General features: G+C 38.7%; 1 protein-coding gene across 1 annotated transcript in view; it reads right to left on the bottom strand.

The window, feature by feature from the left end:
* LOC109112694 (E3 ubiquitin-protein ligase SH3RF1) overlaps positions 1-25,414 on the bottom strand; it is a 44,907-nt gene extending 19,493 nt beyond the window's left edge. Inside the window, 5 exon segments of the mRNA XM_042755851.1 lie at positions 22,098-22,114; positions 22,117-22,237; positions 22,239-22,265; positions 22,267-22,658; positions 24,880-25,414. Coding sequence (XP_042611785.1) covers positions 22,098-22,114; positions 22,117-22,237; positions 22,239-22,265; positions 22,267-22,524 — 423 coding nt within the window. The 5' untranslated portion in view covers positions 22,525-22,658; positions 24,880-25,414.
* Positions 25,415-25,943: the final 529 nt, after the last annotated feature.

Raw genomic sequence — 25,943 nt, 5'->3', positions numbered from 1 at the left:
AGAATGGAAGGAAGGTAGTTAGGTAGGTAAGTTGGTAGAAAGTAAGAAGGGTGGCTAGGGAGGTAGACAGGAAGGAAGCAAAGGAGGAAGGAAGGGGAGTTGGCAGACAGGCAAGACAGAAGATTAAGTAGGTAGGTAAAAAAGAAAATAAAGAAGGAAGGTGGGTAGGTAGATATCGGTAGGTGGGTAGACAAAAAGAATTAGAATCAGTAAGGTTTTATTGCCAAGTGTGTTTAAACACACAAGGAATTTGTCTTGGTGACAGGAGTTTCCAGGTCAAAGAAAGAAAAAGTACAGACATTAAGAAAAATTATAGACAAAGAAAAAGTACAGACAAGAAAAAGTACAGAAGGAAGTAAAACAGGCAGGAAAGTAGGCAGAAACAAAGGCAGGCTGGAAGAAAGGAAGAATGTAAGAAAGGGAACATTTGAAAACACAGAGAAAGAGAGAATGAGAGAGAGACTGATGTGGTACTGTTCAGCCCAGAGAAGGATCAGACAGTGACTAAGCAGCACTCACCGCAGAGAGGACAGACGACCGGCCAGACACCGAGAAAACTAACTAGAGGGCAAACTGACCTTTCAGAAAACCACATCCCTTTCTCAAACTTAAAAACAAACCAAACAGGAAATAAAGATGAACTTAAGAAATGTTACTTTGCTCACAATTCTATGTAATTTGGGCCGACAGCTTTATTATCTGTGCCCAAGTCCACAGACTCGAAACAACTCAAAAAATCAAAGCTCCATTTCATCTGTGCACCTCTGTGCTGTTTTCGTCCCCCCTTCTGTGGGCCTCTCTCAAAGGCAGCTGTCAGCAGATCTGCAGATTTACCCACTTTGCTCAGCTTAGACCATGAAACAGACAGAAAGAGTGAGAGAAGAGGAAAGACACGAAAGAGCAGGGGATAAGATGGAACGATAAGAAAAAAGGGGAGGAGGCCAAGAAGGAAAAGGAGAAAGAAAGAAAAAGTTTGATCTAATGAATGTTAGGACGGCCAGTGTGTGTGTGTGTATGTGTGTGTTGTCTGGTCTAAGCCTTATTTGTGGAAATTAAGGGCGCTAAAGATCACTTGAACTGGACCGACATAAAAGAACCGCATTCAGGCTTTTATCCAGTCCAAACTGAGCACTGAAGGTGTGTGTGTGTGTGTGTGTGAATGCTTGCCTGTTGGTTAAGATTACATGAACCTCACTTGTTCTATTCAAAAAAAGTGAGGCCACTCACTGGCTTTGAGGCTTTCTGATCTCAAGACTCATACTGGTCCAAAAACTCTTTCATTGAACAGGAGGGATAAACACCAGCCTGTCTCACTGAAGATGTGAAGAAAAGATGATGACACAGATGAACATGGATCAGAACTACACAATATTAGGACACTAATGCAAGACAGCTCTAAACATACAGTGGGCCTGAAATTACTCACTGCTGTGCAGCTTCTCTTACTGGAGGGAAAAAAGCAACACCTTTATGTTGTTAAACACTCCCCAGTGCTGAAGAAAATGAGATTATAATGTAAACAAGATACCTAAAAATACATAGTAACAAGACAGAGTCTACACTGCAGGCATGCTGATCCATCCTCTCTAATTGCCAATTACAACTAATTTGTCATTTTGTAGATTCTTTCCAGTGCCTTAAAGTACAGTACAATTCAGGGAAAAGAAAAGATTCACTCATGGCTGCAACAGTTTCTCAAATCAGTTGTAACCTGTTCACACTCTGTGCCTCACTTTTTTTTAAAACTGAAGAATATATTTTGAAGAATGTTGGAAACCAAAAAGTTGCTGTTAGCCATTGATTTACATATAGAAAAAATATTTATGTCAATAAGTCAATGGCTACCAGCCACTGTGTTTGGTTACCAACATTCTTTAAAATTTATTATTTTGTGTTCAACGGAAGAAAGAAACACATACAGGTTTAGTATAACGCAAGGGTAAGTGATGAGAGAAATTTCATTTTTTGGTGAACTATCCCTTTAAGTTTAGCGACCGAAATGAAGCTTTTATTCTTTTCATTCAGCCAAAAACTGAAAAGAAAAAAAAAGGTTTAATTTAATAAATTTGAGTAACTTAACTTATTCTGTTCAGGGTGTCGTGTTCACAGGTGATGAAACAGTCATAGTACAGTATTTAGGCAATGAGATGCGTTGAATTGAATCTTAAATCAAAACTCATTTAAATCATGAAGTGCAAAAAATAATTCCCTAGTGTTCTTGTCACGGTTAAATGTCTTGCTCAAGGGGACAATGGTAAAAATAAAAACTGAAAACAAAAAACTAAATAAACAAGGGATAGATTCCATCACACAGTTTGTCTGGTGGCGATCTTTGGCATTTCTTAGCAGAGTGGAACCTTCCTATAATTTGTCAATCGGTGACAGCTAGATGTGCCTAATACACCACTAATGAGAAATGTGTAATCCAATACTAATGAGCTCTGCCAGCCACAAGCTATCAATCACTATTAAGACTCTAATATCCACAAACATCTCCAACCATCTCTAAATCACTGTTCGAGGCGATCTAATGTCGTATCATACAGCCTTTTAGCTCACTCAATGAAGACTCTTTCTAGTGTTCCAATGTTTCCCTGATGGTTTTTTAAAAGAGCTGTTATAGGAGTTGGGTGGGTCAGACCCCTATCTAGAATAATTTAGCTTAAGAAATCCCCCAACACACAGGAAAAAGAGGACAACTCCCAAGAGGCACAAGCAATAAAGCCCATCAAAGAGCAGTGCTTACCTCGTAACCCTAACACACTCAGATTCACCAAATGGAGATGGCGTAGATTTATTGACAGGAGTTTGTGTGTGTGTGTGTGGCAGCCATGTTCTTTTCATTATGTCTATATTAACTGAAATGGGCTGCTAATGGCTCCGTTTATGACCACTGGGAAATGACCTGACCTGTCCCTCATCTCTGTGTCCTCTGCTAAAAGTGGACTCCCACCTACAGCTGCTGCTGAAGCCTCATACTTTCACCATGAGAGTAACGGGCCTCCCTGCTGAAGCTTTAGTGGATAATTCCTTTGTAAAGCATGATAGATCAGGTTTGGAGGATGCGGAGTGTGTGTTTATGACCGGGGAAAGGAGGGAATTGATGTAGACGATGCAGGGCTGAGGTCTGAATAACATAACATCAGGTTTGGCCAGGCAGTGGAAACAGATATTAGTCTACCACAATGATTTGAGCAAAAGCTCATCAGACTGCAGCAAGACCTTGATGAGGAACAGAAAGAACAGTGTTTATGTAAGATCAGAAAGAGAGAGAGGGAGGGAGGGAAGAAGAACAGTTAGAGAGCTAATCAGGTTATGTACATGCACTTCCTGTCCTGTCTTTCTACATTCAACCCTTGACCTTTATATCCAGCAAATGAGCAGTGTGCTCCCGCAGTCAAAAGTGAAACGGAGTAGTTAAGGTTTCCATGGCAACATCTGCAGAAGATCCACAGTTCTTTCTGTCACCCTCACAGGAAAACACAGACATGAGAGGTGGCGAGATACAAAAGTCTCATGGCAGGATGCTAGAAAACAATATTTGCTTTGACACACTCTCAGAGGGAAAATGGGAAAACACTTAAATAATGATATCTAAAAGCTGAATCCCATTACAAAACAGATAAAACTAGAGTTTGACTTAACCTAATCCATCTCAAGTAGTACAGTGAAGGTTGCTTGGCCATTTTTTAATTTTTTTTTTGAGTGATTTATTGAAAACTTCAGGTTGCTATATATAACTAGGCCCAACTAGATACTCAACCCCAGAGTAAGGGGATTTAAGGGATTAAAAAAAAGATAAACAGCACACTCAGCACACTTTCTCAGCTTTATAAAACATTAAGATAAGTCTCAAAGTTGAAACGTTCTACATGTGCACTATACCTACCAAGGTACCCCCTAAAAACATTTAAGGCTGAGGCACAAATCATCGTAAACTGTTCTCATTATAAACTGACCCTAAAAATAGAACCCTGAGCAAGGAACAAAAATGTGCAAAATATTTCTATTTGGTCATGCAAATGTGCCCTAAATATCAGTTGTTGTTTTTTCAGGAACCTTGAACCATCCTGGGTTGAGATACTAAGTTATCCATAAATGTATGTACAATCAAAAATTTGTTGTTGGCCATGACACAAAGACAAAAACTAAATGTTTTAAAAGTATTCAAGCAACCAACTTTTACATTTTTGGACTACTTGTTGTATATATATATATATATATACAGGTGCTGGTCATATAATTAAAATAACATCAAAAAGTTGATTTCACTAATTCCATTCAAAAAGTGAAACTTGTATATTTTATTTATTTATTACACACAGACTGATATATTTTAAATGTTTATTTATTTTAATTTTGATGATTATAACTGACAACTAAGGAAAATCCAAAATTCTGTATCTTAGAAAATTAGAATATTGTGAAAAGGTTCAATATTGAAGAGACCTGGTGCCACACTCTAATCAGCGAATTAACTCAAAACACCTGCAAATGCCTTTAAATGATCTCTCGGTCTAGTTCTGTAGGCTACACAATCATGGGGAAGACTGCTGACTTGACAGTTGTCCAAAAGACGACCACTGACACCTTGCACAAGGAGGGCAAGACACAAAAGGTCATTGCAAAAAGAGGCTGGCTGTTCACAGAGCTCTGTGTCCAAGCACATTAATAGAGAGGCGAAGGGAAGGAAAAGATGAGGTAGAAAAAAATATACAAGCAATAGGGATAACCGCACCCTGGAGAGGATTGTGAAACAAAAACCCATTAAAAAATGTGGGGGAGATTCACAAAGAGTGGACTGCAGCTGGAATTAGTGCTTCAAGAACCACTACACAAAGACGTATGCAAGACATGGGTTTCAGCTGTCGCATTCCTTGTGTCAAGCCACTCTTGAACAACAGACAGAGTCAGAGGCGTCTCGCCTGGGCTAAAGACAAAAAGGACTGGACTGCTGCTGAGTGGTCCAAACTTATGTTGTCTGATGAAAGTAAATTTTGCATTTCCTTTGGAAATCAGGGTCCCAGAGTCTGGAGGAAGAGGGGAGAGGCACCACAATCCACGTTGCTTGAGGTCCAGTGTAAAGTTTCCACAGTCAGTGATGGTTTGGGGTGCCATGTCATCTGCTGGTGTTGGTCCACTGTGTTTTCTGAGGTGCAAGGTCAACGCAGCCGTATACCAGGAAGTTTTAGAGCACTTCATGCTTCCTGCTGCTGACCAAATTTATGGAGATTTCATTTTCCAACAGGACTTGGCACCTGCACACAGTGCCACAGCTACCAGTACCTGGTTTAAGAACCATGGTATCCCTATTCTTAATTGGCCAGCAAACTCGCCTGACCTTAACACCATAGAAAATCTATGGGGTATTGTGAAGAGGAAGATGCGATATGCCAGACCCAAGAATGCAGAAGAGCTGAAAGCCACTATCAGAGCAATCTGGGCTCTCATAACACCTGAGCAGTGCCACAGACTGATTGACTCCATGCCACGCCACATTGCTGCAGTAATTCAGGCAAAAGGAGCCCCAACTAAGTATTGAGTGCTGTACATAATCATACTTTTCATGTTCATACTTTTCGGTTGGCCAAGATTTCTAAAAATCCTTTCTTTGTATCGGTCTTAAGTTATATTCTAATTTTCTGAGATACTGAATTTGGGATTTTTCTTAGTTGTCAGTTATAATCAAAATTAAAAGAAATAAACATTTGAAATATATCAGTCTGTGTGTAATGAATGAATATAATACACAAGTTTCACTTTTTGAATGGAATTAGTGAAATAAAATCAACTTTTTGATGATATTCTAATTATATGACCAGCACCTGTGTGTGTGTGTGTGTGTGTGTGTGTGTATATATATATATATATATATATATATATATATACACACACACACACACACACACACACACACACACACACACACACACACACACACACATATATATATACATATATTATATATTATATATATATATATATATATATATATAATATATGTATATGAACAAAATAATTAAAATATATGAACAAGCACAGTCGCAAATATAAATATATATTACATACATTTCTTAAATATATACATGCACGTGTGTGTATTTATATATATTTATATATATATACATACTAAATATACACAGTAGTACACACACATATTATGTAAACAAACTTTTATTTTGGAAGCAATTTTATTTTTATTTCACTTTATTTACATTTGCACTTTTTAATAAATAAATCGATAATTGATTCCTTTGCTACTCCTAGTCCTCCCCTTTACTCTGCCTTTCAACAATTTAGACAGAAACACACAACACGCAAATGCAATCTTGTCAACAACCTTGTTATTTTTATTTTATAAGATGCTGAAAAAAAGGGTTGATTGCTTAAATTTACTAGTCTTATTTTATTAGCTCACATATAAACGAACACACAGACATCACACTTTATCATGACACAGCTTGAATGCCTGAGAGATATTATCCCAAAACCAATAAACCACAGAACAGAGGAAGAGAGAATTACAAAAAACAGGAGGCAAAGTAAAGCTCAGAAAATACACAGCTAGCTGTCTGGACCCCAGATGTGAATCTGGACTACGATCACAGATGAACCCGAGCAGAATGGCTTTCTCCTGATCGCTCTTTTCCCAGCCTTCTCCATTTGCCACCTCCCTTCGTTAGGGTCATCCAGTCATACACTAGTGTCTATTTAAGCCATGTGACCATCCCACCAGACATCCACCTCATTACAACCCGCACCTGTTCCACAGTCACCGACCTCCATAAAACCTCTGCATTTCACCTTGCCGGAGGGAACCGGACTACACTTTAGGGACTCATGGGAACCACTTCCATTACAGCTGGATTTAATTATTCTGCCACAGACCGGTGTGCAAAGTCTCATGGGAGTTGGAGTCCTTTCATGAGATCAAAGCTGCCCAGCCTAAATGTGTGGACAAATGAACCATGAAGCAGGCATGTGTAAAGCTAAACGTCGAAAACTAGAAACAGAGACCTATTTAAGAGGAAAAGAAAAGTCTTTTTCATTGAGTGAAATACTAAACATATGGGAGTACAGCAGAGATGTTTGCTGAGACAAGACTTTTCTGTAAGCTACAGATTAGTCATCAAAAAGAAACTGTTTAAACATGGAGGGGGTCTGGGTTTTATAGTGGAATTATGGGAAAAGAGCATGTGGTTTTCATGAATGATGTGCGTAACTCTGTGTATGTGTAACTTGCTGGGAAAATAAAGCAAATTTGTGCTGCTATTTTGCATGCAGCCACTTTTTTCTCTCACTGTGTGACAACTTGTACACTTGCCTGACCTAACTTACTACAGTAAAGACAGCTGGTTTGGGGTGTGCTGAGGATCACAGATTGTGAATCTTAACACTGCATGAATGGACTAACACAACTTTCAATCTCCAGCACTGGAGAAAAAAGGCCAAGCAGACAGTCAAGAACAGATTTAATGTTCAGTTTTTAGCCTCACCACATTTTTTTATTCATCGCCTCATATACCTGATTACATAAACAGGTGCTTATGAAAGAGAAGGCGCTATGTCAGAGAGCACTCAGAGGAAAAACACAAGAGTTTGCTAAAGTAGGGCTTCGTCATGCAGAAAAGTTGAGACAATTTTAACTTCTGCTGCAGTGCACTCAAAAGGAGTCCACTGACCAATGACAATTTCAGACAGGTAGATTCAGTGCTTTCAGAAATCAAAATTGCCATATTACCCATACGTTTTCCAACTAAACCACCTCTATTTACACCCTTAAAAGGACTGTACAGATCCCTGTCCATCAAATGCATCATCAGCCTCTTTTCTAGTTTGTCTTCACCACAGCATGAATCTGTTACGAATGCAGAAAAAATAATGATGGAGGTGTGCTTGAAAGCCTGTGAAAGATGCATATGTGTTTGTGTGTGCATGCATTTGTGGCAAGACAGAGTGAAAAGCAGGAAAGAGATAGAGAGGTGATTAGCATGGGAGAGTGAACTCTTTTCTCTCTTTTTCCCTCTCACCAATCTCTTTTAAAACTAAAGCTTTTTGTGCAGACCGGAGTTTCTTTGAGTTGGTGTGAAAATGGCCTGAAAGGGATGTCTGGGGTACATTTCTCTGATATGTTTTACAGTTGGAATGAAATCAATCAGTTGTAAAAAGCTAATGATGATGTATAATTTGCATCTTTCATACCCCTGGTCACACTCATACTATAAACACATTTCTCAAAGCTTTTTATCTCCAAATAAATTGTCTTCAGAGAGCAGCTCTCATTTTTCACATCTCTTGCATCAGTGGCAGACAAATGAAAGCGCTGTTCTGTGCACGTAAAGTTCTGTTGGAAAATCTGATGTGACAAAAACACGAATAAAACAACTTCTCGGTTCCAAGTCGTTTAGACTAAGCAACCCAATGAAACGTGAAAGTGCCCACTATTTTCAATATCTATGGGATGTTTTTCCACCTGTGCTCCCAATCCATGCAGTTCATCTCTCCGCTAATACAACCTTCCCTCAGAGACACAAACCCCCTCTCTATCTCTCACATGTCAAATCTCTCACCTAACTGTCAAGCTTTCGTTTCATTGGCAGGTTTATGGAAGCACACTTGACCCAGAATGCAATGCTCTGCAAGCTAAGTGACGATACAGCTAGAGTTCAGCTCAGTTTTTAAGACGAAACAAGCTAAGCACCTGCTCCCATCTTTTCAAACAAACCCAGATAAGTCTGGATAACAGAATATCCTGTTAAAAGTTTGCTATAGAGATCAGTAACTTGGCCTGTAATATCTCCTAAATCTCTTCCATAACCTGGTATAAAGTTTAAGTAGAGCAGAGTTACTTGGTTACATGTCACATATCATATCGCACTTCCATATTCACCTCAAACATTCAGCTATCATAGGAAGAAAAAAGAACAACAACAAGGAAAAACAGTGGGCTGGTTGCCATGGTGACAGGAAAATGTCTAATGCAATTTGGCATGGTTAGAGAGGGAGGATCCTGATAGAATGAGACTAATGAGGTTAGCATAGCCAGCTTTATTAAAGCGCTAAACACACGCTTTGCACTTTAGTGCCAAGAGCCAACAGCCAAGCTGAAAGAGAGAGAGATGAAAAAGAAAGAAGAGCAAGGACAGCAAGCAAATAAGAGTCAGACAAAGAGCGAAAGAGCACAAGGGAGAGCGAAAGAGTAAATGGAAGAGAAAAGAGCACATAGAGAAAGATAAACAAAGAAATAAAATGCTAAATAAAATGCAAAAAAGAAAGCAAGAACAAAACAGTGAAAGAAAAAACAGATGAGTTAAAAAAAAAAAATTAAATAGCGCAAGTAAGAGTAAGTGCAGGAAAGATCAAAAAAATAATGAATGAAAGGAGGTGAAAATGGAATGAGTAAAATAAAATGCAGTAAGAGCAAATAGGGCTGGGCGATTCTCGATTTTTACAAATTTTTAACTAGTCAACTTGAAAATGTAACTATAACATGATTCAAGTTACTTTTTATTTATTAACTCTCTAGTTAAAGAAAATTCTACTCCAAGTTCAGCACACATGAAGTTGTCAACATGATGTAAATGTTAAATCCCTTGTTAAATATCTTTGCAGAACAAATACAAAAACTACAACTACATATTGTTCAAACTTGTCTTATACATATTATGTGTTCAGATATACTATGAGGAAAATTATTTTAGAAAATCTCAAAAGTCAAGGTAATTCAAATTCAAAATGACTGAAGATATAACACCAGTAGACTTTTATAACTAAAAATGTTCTTTAAAAACAACAGCAGCTTTCAGCCTCTCAACATGATGCAAAAATGCAATATAAAATATACAGTAGTAGTTCTTTGCAGGTTTTTTATTCTATCGCGCTGCTTTTCCATAGTTTTTTTTTTTCTGTCTAAACATGTTTGACTGTTGCGCTCGTGTCTCTTGCAGTGTCTCGAGCATTAAACGGCATTCTAAAAACATGGCGCTCAAGTTAAAAAAGGTCATGCCCATCTTCTTGCATGTTTTACCTATTCCACTGCCCGCGTCCCATCTATGTCAAAACAAAAGAGCTGTGTGAATAACGCCTAGTGTTAAATTTATGGTCCTTTACAGAGCGCGTCACACGCAAACTGTTAATCACATGCACCGACATGCGGTTGGATCATTCTTTTCTCTTTACTTTCATCACCAGCATATTGTCAAAGTGTCTAACTCTAGCATTTCTATTCAAAATCGCAATTCCTCGATTTCTAAAAAATAAAATAGTGGAAACACAATAAATTTTAATTGATGATTAAATCGGGAAAATCATCCAGCCCTAAAAGCAAAAAAAAGAGAAGAATAATCAGCAAAAGAAAAAAAAAGAGCAAAAGGGTCAAAGAAAGAACAAAAATGGATAAGCATGAAACAGCACAGTAAAGAGTAAGTACAAGTTTGCAAAATAGAGAAGAAAAGGAAAAAAAAACAAAAGAAGGAAAAAACAGACAGCAAAAAAAAGGAAATAAAAAGCAGTAAGAGCGAGAAAGATAAAAAGAGTGTTGAAAAGGCTAAACAGGACATGAGTGAAGGAAGAAAGAAAACCAAGAAGGACAAATGAAGCAGAAGGGAGGTTAAAGAAACTCCAGAAACACTCAAGGGACAAATGCAGATGAACTCAGATGTAGAGCCCCTGAGGACCCCAGCAAAACTTTTGTCACCCAAAGATATATATATATATATATACACACATATATATATATATACATATATACATATATATACAGGTCCTTCTCCAAAAAATTAGCATATTGTGATAAAAGTTCATTATTTTCCATAATGTAATGATAAAAATTAAACTTTCATATATTTTAGATTCATTGCACATCAACTTGAAATATTTCAGGTCTTTTATTGTTTTAATACTGATGATTTTGGCATACAGCTCATGAAAACCCAAAATTCCTATCTCAAAAAAATTAGCATATTTCATCCGACCAATAAAAGAAAAGTGTTTTTAATACAAAAAAAGTCAACCTTCAAATAATTATGTTCAGGTATATGCACTCAATACTTGGTCGGGAATCCTTTTGCAGGAAATGACTGCTTCAATGCGGCGTGGCATGGAGGCAATCAGCCTGGTGGCACTGCTGAGGTGTTATGGAGGCCCAGGAGTAATTATGTTCAGTTATGCACTCAATACTTGGTCGGGAATCCTTTTGCAGAAATTATTTCTCTTCACAATATCCCACAGATTCTCTATGGGGTTCAGGTCAGGAGAGTTGGCAGGCCAATTGAGCACAGTAATACCATGGTCAGTAAACCATTTACCAGTGGTTTTGGCACTGTGAGCAGGTGCCAGGTCGTGCTGAAAAAAACGTAATCTTCATCTCCATAAAGCTTTTTCAGCAGATGGAAGCGATGAAGTGCTCCAAAATCTCCTGATAGCTAGCTGCATTGACCCTGCCCTTGATAAAACACAGTGGACCAACACCAGCAGCTGACATGGCACCCCAGACCATCACTGACTGTGGGTACTTGACACTGGACTTCAGGCATTTTGGCATTTCCTTCTCCCCAGTCTTCCCTCCAGACTCTGGCACCTTGATTTCCGAATGACATGCAAAATTTGCTTTCATCCGAAAAAAAAAAGTACTTTGGACCACTGAGCAACAGTCCAGTGCTGCTTCTCTGTAGCCCAGGTCAGGCGCTTCTGCCGCTGTTTCTGGTTCAAAAGCACACGCCTGTGCACGGTGGCTCTGGATGTTTCTACTCCAGACTCAGTCCACTGCTTCCGCAGGTCCCCCAAGGTCTGGAATCGGTCCTTCTCCACAATCTTCCTCAGGGTCCGGTCACCTCTTCTCGTTGTGCAGCGTTTTTTGCCACACTTTTTCCTTCCCACAGACTTCCCACTGAGGTGCCTTGATACAGCACTCTGGGAACAGCCTATTCATTCAGATATTTCTTTCTGTGTCTTACCCTCTCGCTGAGGGTGTCAATGATGGCCTTCTGGACAGCAGTCAGGTCAGCAGTCTTACCCATGATTGCGGTTTTGAGTAATGAACCAGGGCTGGGAGTTTTTAAAAGCCTCAGGAATCTTTTGCAGGTGTTTAGAGTTAATTAGTTGATTCAGATGATTAGGTTAATAGCTCATTTAGAGAACCTTTTCATGATATGCTAATTTTTTGAGATAGGAATTTTGGGTTTTCATGAGCTGTATGCCAAAATCATCAGTATTAAAACAATAAAAGACCTGAAATATTTCAGTTGGTTTTGCAATGAATCTAAAATATATGAAAGTTTAATTTTTATCATTACATTATGGAAAATAATGAACTTTTTTACAATATGCTAATTTTTTGAGAAGGACCTGTATGTATATATATATATATATATATATATACTATATGTTACATAAAGTATACTCTATGTCAGAGCATTGCACAAATCATATTCAACTACATTTTTATGATTTAAATAATTAGGGTTCTCTGCCCTACAGCAAAGGCACGTCCATCATGAAAGTATACAGGTTTAGGGAGGAGGAAAGGAATGTTTGGACACACACACAGCCATTGGAACTTCTCAACTATGTGCAGCTTATTCTTTTGGGTCAAAGGTAAAAAAAAAAGCCTATCAATCAACATGAGGCAGAAGACCTGTCAATGAATCACACATTTAGCCATCAGCATCAAGACTGTGGAAGCCTCTCAAATACTAAACACACCACACAGTATCAAACTCTTCAAATAGAGCTCTTATTTATAGACCATTTAAACTGCAGATCAAAATCAAAACAGACACACTAATGATGTGATAAAGTGAATCAGAAACGTGAGGCCACACACAGGTGTGACAGATTTAATACAAAATAGCAGCACCAAAACACAGCTGTCAGAAAAGCTAAAGTGTCTTACAAACATGCCACCCATCACACACACAGAGTGGCATGATGATATATGGATTGGTTAGCGCTTATTGATTGGTGAATAATGACCAGATGTGCCTCGGCTGGGTAAAATGCAGAAGGCAGCAATGAATGCAAAAAAGCATGTGTGTGCGTGTGGAGCAAATGTTAATATATTGGACTATTCTCAGACTCAGATAACAAACATACAGATTAAGATTGCCAGTTTATACAACTTGTGAAAGTATGGGCATAAATTAGACCGCCTGAAAACTTCTTTATACAATCCTGACAGTAATACAGTAATAATTTTAATTCTGTGAGAGAAGGAAAGAACATGAAGTAAAAACAAAAACATTGGCTGGTCACTTCAAATCAGATGTTGTCTTTCTGACTAAGCAGGTGATTCTTGGCCAGAATAAGTTGAAAGAGGACATAATAGTGCACAAAAACTAATATCAATCATATACACACTTTAATACATCACACCAGTAGTAAACCTGAGAAAACAAACACAGTTGAAGCAAATCAGACACATGTCAGAACTGAAACTTCAATTAGTCTAGTTTCAGATGAAATGACATGAGTAATACCTGACACAGAGAAACTCACACACACACACACCCTTCCCCAAGGGCCCACCAGCGTTCTCCACTAAACAGCAAGACAGTCTCCTTGGTTACGCTTTTAACACCTGATTGGGTCTTTTGATCCCTATCCTGAAATTATGTAACCTCAGGACAGAGAAATGGACAGTCATTCCCAACAGAGCCACAGCAAACACATCCAAAATACAACAAATCTATAACACCTGCCTGCGTCGGCACACTATCAAACACACACACATACACGTCTGAGGGCACAAATACACCCAAACACACTCAAAACAACAGAAACTCGCAAGGCTTTTCATAAATAGTGGGCCAGACTATGAAATACAACTCACATCATCCTCATTTATTGTTAATACACACACAGATACAAACCATCTGGAGGCCTGTGGGAAACATTACGCTGTTGAGAATGACTTCCTGCTATCGGCTAGGAGAGAAATGAGGGAGGGAATTAAAAAAGTAGAAAAAGATGAAAAAGGCAGAGAACAAGAAAATGGAACCAAGGGAGTAATGGGTAATAAAAGCAGGGGAAAGAGGGGGAAATGAGCTGATAGTCTTGCAGAGAGCAAAGCGGGACGGAAAAGAGGAGACAAGACTGAGAAAAAGAGAGAGAGGGGAATCTATGTGCACTGAGATCTGTAAGTAAAGGCTTACAGGGCCTTAATGAAGGGGTTACAGGACACAGGCACAGGTCAGCCAGAGGTTGCTGTGGCAACCATGATATCATCTACAAAAAGGCCAGTGTAAGTCAACGTGGGCCGCTCAGCCACATGGCAGTGGAGGGGCGGGTCATAGGAATGTCACTTTTATACATGCCAGGACGCAATAAACAGCATTCCTCGTTCCTTGCGTAAAAACACCAAGTACCACCAAAGAGACACACAGAGAGGTGAACACAAGCAAATAGACTGCTGTGGAGAGGCAGGGAGAGAGGGAAAAGCTTCAAATATCAAGAGGGCGGCCCCACAGAGTTTAGATTTAAGAGCTTTTGGGGTTTGGGAGAGGTTTCCGTCAAGGAGATCGTACTCACGAAACTCCGTCACTGATCGACAAACACTCAGGCTTTGAGATAAACAGTTCCAAGCGGTGCATGTGGGTGTGAGACTGGATGAAACATTAAGGATTTCTCTTGTAATCTTTAGGGGAAATGGGGCAAGAAGAGAGGAGAGGAAGTGAACTTTGTTCATAGCAAATGTGGTCCTGCACTCAGACAGACATCTTAGGCTGTTGATCTCGCACCTGATCAATATATAACCAGCTACAATTTTCACATGCTATTTAAAGACATACAGAACTTTGAAAACAAAGCTGAAGGAAGCAAATCAAAGAACTCACAAACTCTCAAAGACATCCCAAACACTGGCAAATCAAGCATCTTTTATTGTTGTTCTTCTGAAGTGGCCATTGCAGCAGTCTGGGAACATAACTTTTGCTGTAATAAGCAGTGCTTCTCGACTTCCATAGGTCCATTGTTGCTAGACCAGTCAATCAGATCTGAGCTTGCTATTTTGAGAAACTCCATGCAATTTTTATGTACAAAGTGAATCGGATGCACCATGACTGCAGAATTACACAAGATTACAATTAAAGTTGCACAGAGCATACTTCACCAAAGAGAGGTCTGAACTTACTGGAAGTTCTAACTTAAGACGTATTGTTTAAAATATATGAGGTCAAAAAAAAAAAGAAACACGGATGGATCAATTGTTTACAATAATATTAATAATATGCATTTAGAAAACAAAAAGAATGATATTTCATTTCATGTCGACTTAAAAGATTCCATGATTAACTAATCATGAAAATTTAAGGTCTACTTTCACTGCATCAATATGTTCTATATATAATGTGTTTTCCATAGCATTTGAGCATTGTGACATATCCCAAACATGTCCGTTGTACACATGAATGCAACTGAGCATCAGTGCCTTTAAATAAGTCTTTGGGTTTGTCAACAATAACAACTAGTTGTATTGAATGAGTTTCTTTATAAACAGATCAGCGTTTAACTAATTTATTGGTGACACACAAAAATGACTATAGAAGAAAATCACGTGTGGATTCACTAGTTGTTGTGCCACTTGTCTGCAACAAAACTAAAACAACCATTAGACTCAAGGCGTAGATGCAGTGTAAAATAGTATTTGAATGCAATAACAATAATAATCCTGATCACAATTTTGAGGGAAATAGCTGATAATTGTGAAGCTATAGGCATGCCATCTTTAGAAGTAAGCCTAGCTTCGACCCACAAGGCCATTAAACCAAGCACTCTCTCATCAATTAAACGGAAGGTCTTCTCCTTTCTGCTTCTCATAACGAGATATTAGATTTAAAATGTGCGCTATGGGCTAACAACACAGCTGCTAACGCTTTCTCAATGCCAGATATGGAGATTCATTACATCATTCCCACATTTAAAGATGTTAAATTAGAATCTGATTAAGTATTAATACATTTCTGAATGTGTGTGTGAGGAAGATGAAAGAGTAACTCTGAATTATATTACTGCTCTCTGCCTCCTGCTCTGATGCTGACCCCAGTCACATGACCTCTCACATCTGACCTATGACCCCTGAGCTGTTTCTCTGTTTAATCTCTGACAACCCAGCTGACCTGCTGGCCACAGAAAGCCGAGCCGAGTCACGTCACCTCAGAACAGGAGGAGAAAGTGATGAGGTTAAACCATCATTATGTTGGAGCTCAGTTCCTGAAGCCTCACAGAGAGGATCAAGACAGCAGTGTTTGTTTCCTACTAAGATGTGTTTTTGCTGAATGTACACTCCCTTTCAAAAGTTAGGGGTCAGTAAGATTTAATTAAATTTTTGAAAATAAATAAATAAATAAATTCTTTGAAACAGCAAGGAGACATTAAATTGATCAAAAGTGACAGTAAAGACATAATAGACTGATTTCTGAGGAACCATGTGACACTGAAGACTGGAGTAACGGAGTATATGGAGTATATTTTAAAATATAATAATATTAATCATATTTCACAATATTACTCCTATTACTTTATTTTTGCTATTACTACTGCTATTACCCAAATTTTTGTATAACACATAGCCTATATTTACACATTTTCAGTAAAAATTATTTTGTTTAGAAACATTAAATATCATTTATTACAAAAAAAATATTTTTCCAACCAGTCAGTTTTACGAACCATAAATATACAAAGCAGGACTCGTTTCATTTCAGTAAGACTTTAGTAAAAGAATCAGACATTAACTGATTCAAAGAATTTTTTCAGTGAATGATTCATCTGACAGATGAGATTGTGAATCTTTTTGAGCATTTTATTAAAACAATCGGTTCACAATAAGTCATTTGTGTACACTAGTTGAGCTGTGTGTTTCTGATACATTATTTTAATTTTAAGACTGCAAAATCCCAGTTTTGCTTTAGATTAAGCAGCAGAAGAGTGATTCAGGAAACACTGTGAGACACAGATCCCATTCATTCAATCTTATAACCAGTTCAATGAACATTCTGTCTCCATAACACAAGCCTCGTCTCTAAGCCTGTTCACAAAAAGGTAAACAATGGACGGCGTTCAGGCAAGTCATTCACAAACACACAAATACATATGCATCACTCGCACAATAAAACTGCTTGTGATTAGTCAGAAGGCATCCCACTGAGTTGTTTCAGCGAAGAGGCTTTTGGAGCTTCACCATAAACAGTTGACATTCAGCCCATCCCCGTACATCTCCACTTGTGCGGAGTGAGCAGAGATGAGCAGGTCCTTTCAATGTATTATATATATAAGAGCTGAGAGACAGACATGCACAGGGGATTGTGGGATTGACAACAGATCGGAGCTAGCGGTAAGAGTGTCAAGAAGTTGAGAAATGTATGACTTTATGTAAATGTGAAGCAAGAAAAGCAGAGAGCTTATCGCCGTGAGGTGAAGGCACTGACATCTATAATAATCTGCCGACAGTGGTAGAGTTTCAATATATAAATCACATCGTACACATTCAGATTTCAAAAACTGTTAGACATTACAACAACAACAAAACAAGATGCATTAAATTGATCAAAAATGGCACTGAAAACACTTAAAATTTATTAAATTAATTATATTTTTAATCAACTTTTAACTTTCTATTCATCAAAGAATCTTGAAAAATATATTTGTCACTGTTTCCACAAAAATATAAAGCAGCACAACTGTTTTCAACATGATAATAATGAGAAATGCTTCTTGAGCACCAAATCAGCATATTAAAATAATTCCCGAAGGATCATGTGACACTGAAGACTGGAGTAATGGCTGCTGAAAATTTAGCTTTTAGCCTTCATATTTCTCCTTTACTGTATTTTGGATCAAATAATTGCAGACTTCGTGATCATAAGAGACTTAAAATCTTAGTGACCCAAAGTCCTATTTTAGTGTTCTTCCTTCTCTTTCTTACATATTCAGCCTCCTTATTTCAATCTAAAAGACAGCTGTAGGGGTTTGTGCGCCCCACTCAGACACACAGTGTGTGGCGTTTGCCCCTCCACTGCCCTGAGTCTGTCAGATCAGAGGTGGCCACTAATAACAAGCTGTTATGCATCTGTCTGCTCGACCACACCTCCTGCTATTCTTCAACACTCATAGAAATCTAAGGGCTGAAAAAAAAAATTAGAAAGAGAGAGAGAAGTGAGAGGCAGCGGCACCCTTTGCCCACTGGGACTCATGGGTATCAGTGTGTTCTTTGATCTTTGGCTTTTCAGCAGCTCATGGAGTCCACCTGCATGTCCCTGTGCCCCACCTCTTTCCCCCTCAGAAACACTTGAACCCCCTGGATGAGGTCCAGGGATGGCATGGTTTCAGCTTCAGGGGGGCACACCCTCAGACCATCCTATGCATCTCACACAAAAGCTTTCAGTATTGTGTTCAGGACACTTTAGGGTATGTGTGTTTTTTTACTGATCAAATGAGTTTCTGATTTGTTTGTTACTGAATTTGGTCCTGATTCATTTCAGTAACTTTCAGTTACAAAAAATATATATACATAAATTATACGAAGAAATCTTTTGGACTCAATCCAGTTCAATCCAGTGTTTATCTATACATTAAAACAACCAATTCATAAGAGTCATTGGTTCACGAATCAAATTACACTTGTCACATTCAATGTTTTTAATTCACCACAAAAAAACAGCTCAAAAGAGTCATTTGTTCGTGAATCTGAATAAAGTGGACAGGCTGTTATGTTTCTGATACAATAAAAATAACTTGCCCATAAGATTTGTTTATTTGCGAATGGAATGTTTCTGACTCTAATAGGAGTCATTTGTTGATGAATCTGACAACACTTGTTGCAATGTATGTTTCTTACAAAAAAAAAAACAAGCTGATTAAATTAATTTTTTCATGAATCTGACTACACTTGTAATGTTTTTGATTCACTAAAAAGATCTGTCTCGCAAGAGTCATTTGTTTGTGAACCAGACTACAATTGTTACACATTAAATTTCTGATTCACTAAAACGAAACATGTCATAAGAGTAATTTGTTTGTGAATTTAACTACATTTGTCACCCTGTACATTTCTGATTCACTGGGGGAGTCGTGGCCTAATGGTTAGAGAGTCGGGACTCCCAATCGAAGGGTTGTGAGTTCGAGTCTCGGGCCGGCCAGGAATTGTGGGTGGGGGGAGTGCATGTACAGTTCTCTCTCCACCTTCAATACCACGACTTAGGTGCCCTTGAGCAAGGCATCCAACCCCCAACTGCTCCCCGGGCGCCGCAGCATAAAATGGCTGCCCACTGCTCCGGGTGTGTGTTCACAGTGTGTGTGTGTGTGTTCACTGCTCTGTGTGTGTGCACTTCGGATGGGTTAAATGCAGAGCACTAATTCTGAGTATGGGTCCATACTTGGCTGAATGTCACGTCACTTCACTAAAAAAAAAACACAGGCTCGTAACAGTTATTTGTTCTTGAGTGGTGTACACCGGCAGCTCTGCATCACATTCAGTAACTTCGTCTACTTCCTGTACTCACTAGTACACAGATGCTGAAACAGCTACATAATGCAACATCTGACAAATCAGATCTCAGGGGTGTGGATGTCTTGATGTGTGTATCCCTGAACTAGGTAGGAATTCTTCTCCTTAGCACTGGTTTGCTTCCCTGCGTGAGTGTGTTTTGTGCATCCCCAAAGCACAGCATATCATGTGTCAGACTTAACAAAAAACCCTCTGAAGACCTAAAAAACAGACCTGCCACTCACACATTGCTCTGTTATCATGTAGTCTCAGATGCATTCCTGGTCCTTGCACCACCTCTTGAATCACAGGCTCTGTTTGAAGCTACAACCACTGCAAAAAGCCCTTTCCACCAGCAGCAAGGCTCTTTACACACCACCTCAGATACGCCCTTAAACAGGTTGATGCGTGAAAACACAGCGGGCACAAAGAGAGAGAAGATAAGAAACAATCACTGCCAAGTCTGCTCATGTGAGGGGTGAGGGGAATATATATATTTTTTTTTTAAAGCTCACAGTGCTGATCAACCTTATATTACCTCACTTAACTGGATTCAGTCGGCTCTGGCAAACAGCCTAATGCTAATGACTGTGTTCTTAAAGAGTGATATCTCCACTGACGAGCTAATTAGAAAAGACTATGTGGGAAGAGTTCATCAGATTTTATAATTTTCAGAGATGTTCTTGCGGTAAGGGCATTTTGGGATAGGGAGGAGGTGTTATTGTAGTGATGCCAACTAAAGGAAGAACAAGTGTAATCACTTAGAGCATTAAGTCATTCCAAACAAAGGCACATTTAAAAATGGTGGGTTTTATTTTCTGGTTCAAAGCATGCAGAAATAGAGAACAGACTTAAAAAAAAGAAAAAGCATACACACACTGCAATGCACATGAACTGAAAATCAATGAAATATTCAGAAAGAGAAGGTTCACAGAAAAGAGGTTGTGTTAAATGGTAACATTATTTAATTTATTTATTTATTTTTCTTTTTTAATTATCAGTTTATAGGCATTGGCCAGAATTTTAATATCTGTCTATTCCCTAAAGCTACATATCAGTAACAGTAAAATGGATCAATGTACAATTCTATTCAAATGTTTGGGGTCTGTAAGATTTTATAATAATTATGAAGTCTCTTATGCTCACCAAGGCTGTATTTATTTGATCAAAAACACAGTAAAAACAGTAAAATTTCTTAAAATATTATTACAAAGATTTCTATTGTAATATATTTTAAAATGTAATTTATTCCTGCTTTAACTCCATTACTCCAGTCTTCAGGGTCACATGATCCTTCAGAAATCATTCGAATATGCTGATTTGGTGCTTGAGAAACATTTCTTATCAAAGTTTGAAACAGTTTTGCTTGATATTTTAGTGGAAACTATGATACTTTTTCAGCATCCTTTGATTAATAGAGTTTAAAATAATTTATTCAAAACAGAAATGTTTTGTAACATTATAAATGTCTTTACTAAAACTTTGATTTTTATGAACTATTTAAAAACATAATGGATACAATTTGCAATGAAAACAGCATTAAGATAGATTGTGCATGAGACAATAACAGTCAAACTTAGGGTAGAAACCTCTAATGATCTTTATTTGAAGATGAGAATTTTTTAAAGATTTTTTAAACTTAAGTTAGTTGAATAGGAGAGAGACAACTAGCTTATTAGGCCAATCCAGCTGTCATTTCACAGCACTGATGTTTATGAACAACAAAAGAAGGATATTAAAAGATTATAGACTGGAGATGTTTGACTTAGAGCGTCGCCTCCCATCATGCATTGGGTGGAGGCCCCTTTCTGTCCCACAAGTCTGTGTGGGAGAGATGACAGAGGGCTTGATTGTAGGGACACCTGTGTTTTGTTACCGTTGCAAAACCCAAAGGTGGAACATAAACAAAACACACAATCACAAAACTGCTGCTATGACAACTATCCTGATCCACCGGGACACTTTGTTTGAAAGTTACACTGGCAGAAACGTGTGTGCTTTCACTCAGACACAAACAGCCAAAAATACAATAGTGTCCGCTTGCAATGTTTTAGATTTTTTTATCCTCTCTCACATAGAAAAAGAAATAAAGATCTCCAAATACACCAGACAATAAAAAAGTGCTGGATAAGAGGCAGTTAATGCAGCTCCAGCAGGGGAAGGAGGCTTACCTCAGCTGCTTGAGTTGCTTTAGAAGAAGCACAATGGCCTGAGCTAACCAAGATTCTCTCTACCATCTGCTAGGACTACACAATTAATCGAACTAAAACTGAAATTGCAACATGGCTCAGTGTGGTTACACAACTGCAAAATTTGTGATTCAATTAAATAACTATATGCGCTCCATGTTTTAGAGAGAAGAGCGGCACTGTGTTCAATTACACAAGAGCAACTCATGTCCCGTCCAGTTTGCATTTGCGATGCAACATACATATCCTGTTATCAAGCTTGTTGGCACTGTGTGCTTCATAGCGAAGCACACATTTTTTCACGTGACCAGCTCGCGATCCAGTGTTTTCAAACGATAACAGTATTTCACTCAATTTGTAATGAGACGCATTTGTTAACCTGTTTTCATAGACAGATTTTTCAGATCTGTCTGATTTATGGGACTCACCCTAACTGGAGTGCTCTGGCCTGGACCCTCTGAGACTGTGCCCCTGTGGGACCTGGATCCCTCTGGCCTCCTCCAGCTCCCTGCGCTCGGACTCCTGCCACTGCAGATCCATTAGTATATGTGCCATGCATGCTTCCTGTCCCTCCTCGGTCTCTGCTTGATACCGTCCCAGTAGCCGTACCAAGAGGATGTTGCTAGGCAACTCATCCACGCCACTCTCCACCAGCGTGCGACACTCTGGGCAGCGCAGTTCTCCACGCGACCCCACAATTCCAAGCAGGCAGCGCCGACAAAACGTGTGCTGGCATGGCAACACCTTCGCCGTAGCGTCCAGCCGCTCCAAGCACACCGGACATTCCAACAGGTCCAGGAGGGCAGACTCGTCCATTTTCACACCCGCACAATCTTTCTCAGCGTAGTCGTTCATTCAGTCAGTTTTGCCTCTCCGAAGAGAGAAGCGCATCATGTGAGTGTGTGGATATAAGGTTGTTTGGAGGGAAAGTCCAATCCTGATGTCACGTCACTCCCATGCCGCAGTCATGATCATGTCTCTAGCATTCACTGTAAAGAATCAAAGAAAAATATATCATATGACACTTCTCTCTTATAGAGCATTATACATTATGACATTTGATGGTTTCAACAGAAGGCATTTGAGCATGCAATGAGAGAGTTTCTCAAGAAAACTGACTCTTCAGGATCCAGGATCTTCAAAAAGATCTAAATTGGTTTTCAAATGCACAGTAAACTTAGGACAAACTGCAGAAACCCCAAGAACTGGACCAGCCAATAAGCTACAAACATATCACTAGGAATGGGAATTATAATGAATCAAATGATTCTGGTTCAGATTTTGCTTCCTCTTAATGATTTTGATCCAAAACGGCTATTTTTATCCTTTTGAGAAAGAAATACTTCAAAAATATAAATATAATCTTTACTGCATTTACTTACTGCAAGTTGTATAAGTGCAATACAGCAATTTACAATAACTACATAAACATAGCAAAACATGGGTTGACAAATTTAATTTATTTATTTATTTTTATAAAATATGTGTATATTTAACTACATAACCAAACAGTCAGTAACTATAGTGAATAAGGTCTTGTGAATCATAACACAATGAGATCAAATTAGTGACCGAATTTTCTGGGTCTTTTTTTATTTTTGGCGTGTGTGGGTTTGCCTTCTTTCCTTTTTTTATGGAATTTTTATCATATTATCTTGGGTTTTTTTTTTTTTTTTTTGCTAATTCACTAAAAAGAACCCCTTCGTAAGGGTCAGTCAGTCGGCGGACCACACTTGCGCGTTGTGTGTTTTTAATTCAATAAAAAGAACCGATTCATACGAATCATTCATTCGGGAATCATACAACACTGGTCACGCAGTATACTTGGTACTTCTCTCTATTCACGCAATTATTCACTATTCTATGCCATACTGAAGTATACATATTGTATTTATTCCGAGAATAAAAAGTGAACTACCGGGAAATGCCGGGATGATAACCCAAAAACAAAGTGTGGAATGTTGGACACCATGAACTCTACTGTCGCAGCTGTCCTTACACTTCATAACCTTATACAATTCACACACTGGATGGAACAGTACAAAGTGCATAGTATAAGCTCATAGTGTACAGTAGCTCATTTAGCACACAACTTGATTATTTTAGTACGGTATTCCATCCGCCTTTGCAGAACAAAATGCACGTTCGAGATGGAACTGAACGGTATGAAAATCATTGGAGTTCTGTATTGTTTTGTTCTCTAGTTCCAGACATACAAAACAGACACAGTCCCCGACGGATGTAGCAAACAGGAATAACGCTGAAACAACTAAAGAGAGTTTACCGTCACGTTTGGTCAGTTGGCTAGAAGAGACTTCGTGTCTAAACTGCAAATATGCGCACAAACGAGGCTGTAGTGCTCTCGCCAGTCCTGTCCCTCCTTGAGCCTTGTCCACTGTCCTAACGTTACCGGTTATCCCGCCTGACACACTGCACGTTCCCAATCAAAAGACGAGGATACATAAAGGCAAGCAGAACAATGCATAGAGACTAAATAAAAACTGCAGAGTCAAACATCTTTACGGTACTAGCTCATTGATCTGAATCAAGTGATTGTGTACAGAAACGTTATAAACCAAAGAAATGTAGTTAACAATTAAAGGGTAAGTTCGCCCAAAAATACAAAAGATAATGTTAAGCAAACTGACAGCCACAGTCACTGTTCACTTCTATTGTAAGGAGGGAATGCAGTGATAGTGAATGGTGACTGAGGCTGTCAGTCCCTAACATCTCTTTTGTGAAATGCATATAGGTTTATAACAACATGAGGGTGAGCAAATGATGAATAATTTACCATTTTGGGTGAACTATCCCTTTAAACCTTCAGTGCAAACACTCAACATCGCCCTCTCTGTCGTTAAAGTCCTGAATAAAACTAACAGCTTTGTATTTAATAACTACAAAGCCAACGTTGGCCACATTGTTTCCGAGTAGCGGTACAGATACATCGACCTTACACTGCAGTATGTGAGTCTGTTTAAATAACTCCTCAAACTAACTAACTAACCCATCAACAATCGTGTTTTGAAAACTAACCACAATTTAAAAAAAGCGTATAAAATGTCACAGTAAAGAACAGACGCTTTTATCTACGCGACTGTCTGTAACTCGTGTTCACGTTGGTTGTAACCATGTAGCTTCACAAACTTTGATTCAATGTTTAAATTTCATTTTATTGCGGTGATATTTGTGAGAGCACAAAAACGCTACCTTAAATAAGGGCCCCTTCTCACTCCTCCTCTTCTTCTTCCAGAAAAGTTTCTTTCCCCGCGTTCCTCAAACCAGGGAATTCGCCCTGGAAAAGGGATCCTGAAATCCTGGTCGCCCAGTTGGACACAAGTTTATATGTTCAGATCCGTATCTCTCAGCAAGGAACAGGTCGTCTCTCTTGAGTCGTTCAGGTGAAACAGCAAAAATAAAAAAATAATTATAATTAAAAAAAAAATCAGATTCCGAGTAATAGCCTCAGTCCGAGAGATTCATGTAGATTAAATTTAGAAGAAAGCGAAGAAAAACAGGAGAAGCGAGTTCCTGCGTCCGAGCGCCATGACGAGCCCTGTGGATACTATGGGACACTGCAGAGGACGTGTAGTCGGGAGGGAGGATTTTCAAAACGCTCGGCTAGAAAAAAAAATGCATCAACCGTTTTGAGCTTAGGCTTCGTCCTTACGAAATGTTAGATACACAACAACTGAAAAGCTGCCGTTTTGATCGTCATAAACGTTAGTCTATGTAGTCGGTAACGTTGTTCAATGACGAATAGTTTGTTTACAAACTCCGCCTGCGTTTTATAGTGTCACAAATGCGGGAGTCATTGCAGGGGGATTTTTTTTTTTTAACTTTCTTGTAGTAGCAGGTTTAAATGGGAAGAGAGATAAAATTTCACCAGATGAATCTCGAGTATGTTGTCAATAGCACACTTATATACTACACTTACTATTTATGCAGTATATAGTATGCATGTATAGCTATAGTATGGTTATTTTTGCATCCAAATTATCTAATTGCCGAAATGTGCAGAAACAGAGAACAATGTGAGGAAAACTACCCCACAGTTCAACCTGCTCAACTTCAATCCATTTTCAGAACTGCAAAAAATATAAAATTATTTCAGAGATGATAATTTAAAGGGTTACTCCATCCCAAAATGAAAATTTTGTCATTAATCACTTACCCCCATGTCGTTCCAAGCCCGTAAAAGCTTCGTTCATCTTCGTCTTCAGCGTCGCGCCATTTTGGCAAATCTGAGCAGTATGTAGATGGCTTACGCTCTT

Source organism: Cyprinus carpio, unplaced genomic scaffold (genome assembly GCF_018340385.1).
Source record: "Cyprinus carpio isolate SPL01 unplaced genomic scaffold, ASM1834038v1 S000006753, whole genome shotgun sequence".
NCBI classification, from domain to species: domain Eukaryota; kingdom Metazoa; phylum Chordata; class Actinopteri; order Cypriniformes; family Cyprinidae; genus Cyprinus; species Cyprinus carpio.
The sequence above is the reverse complement of the archived record's forward strand: the minus strand, read 5'-3'. Positions and strand labels throughout refer to the sequence as shown.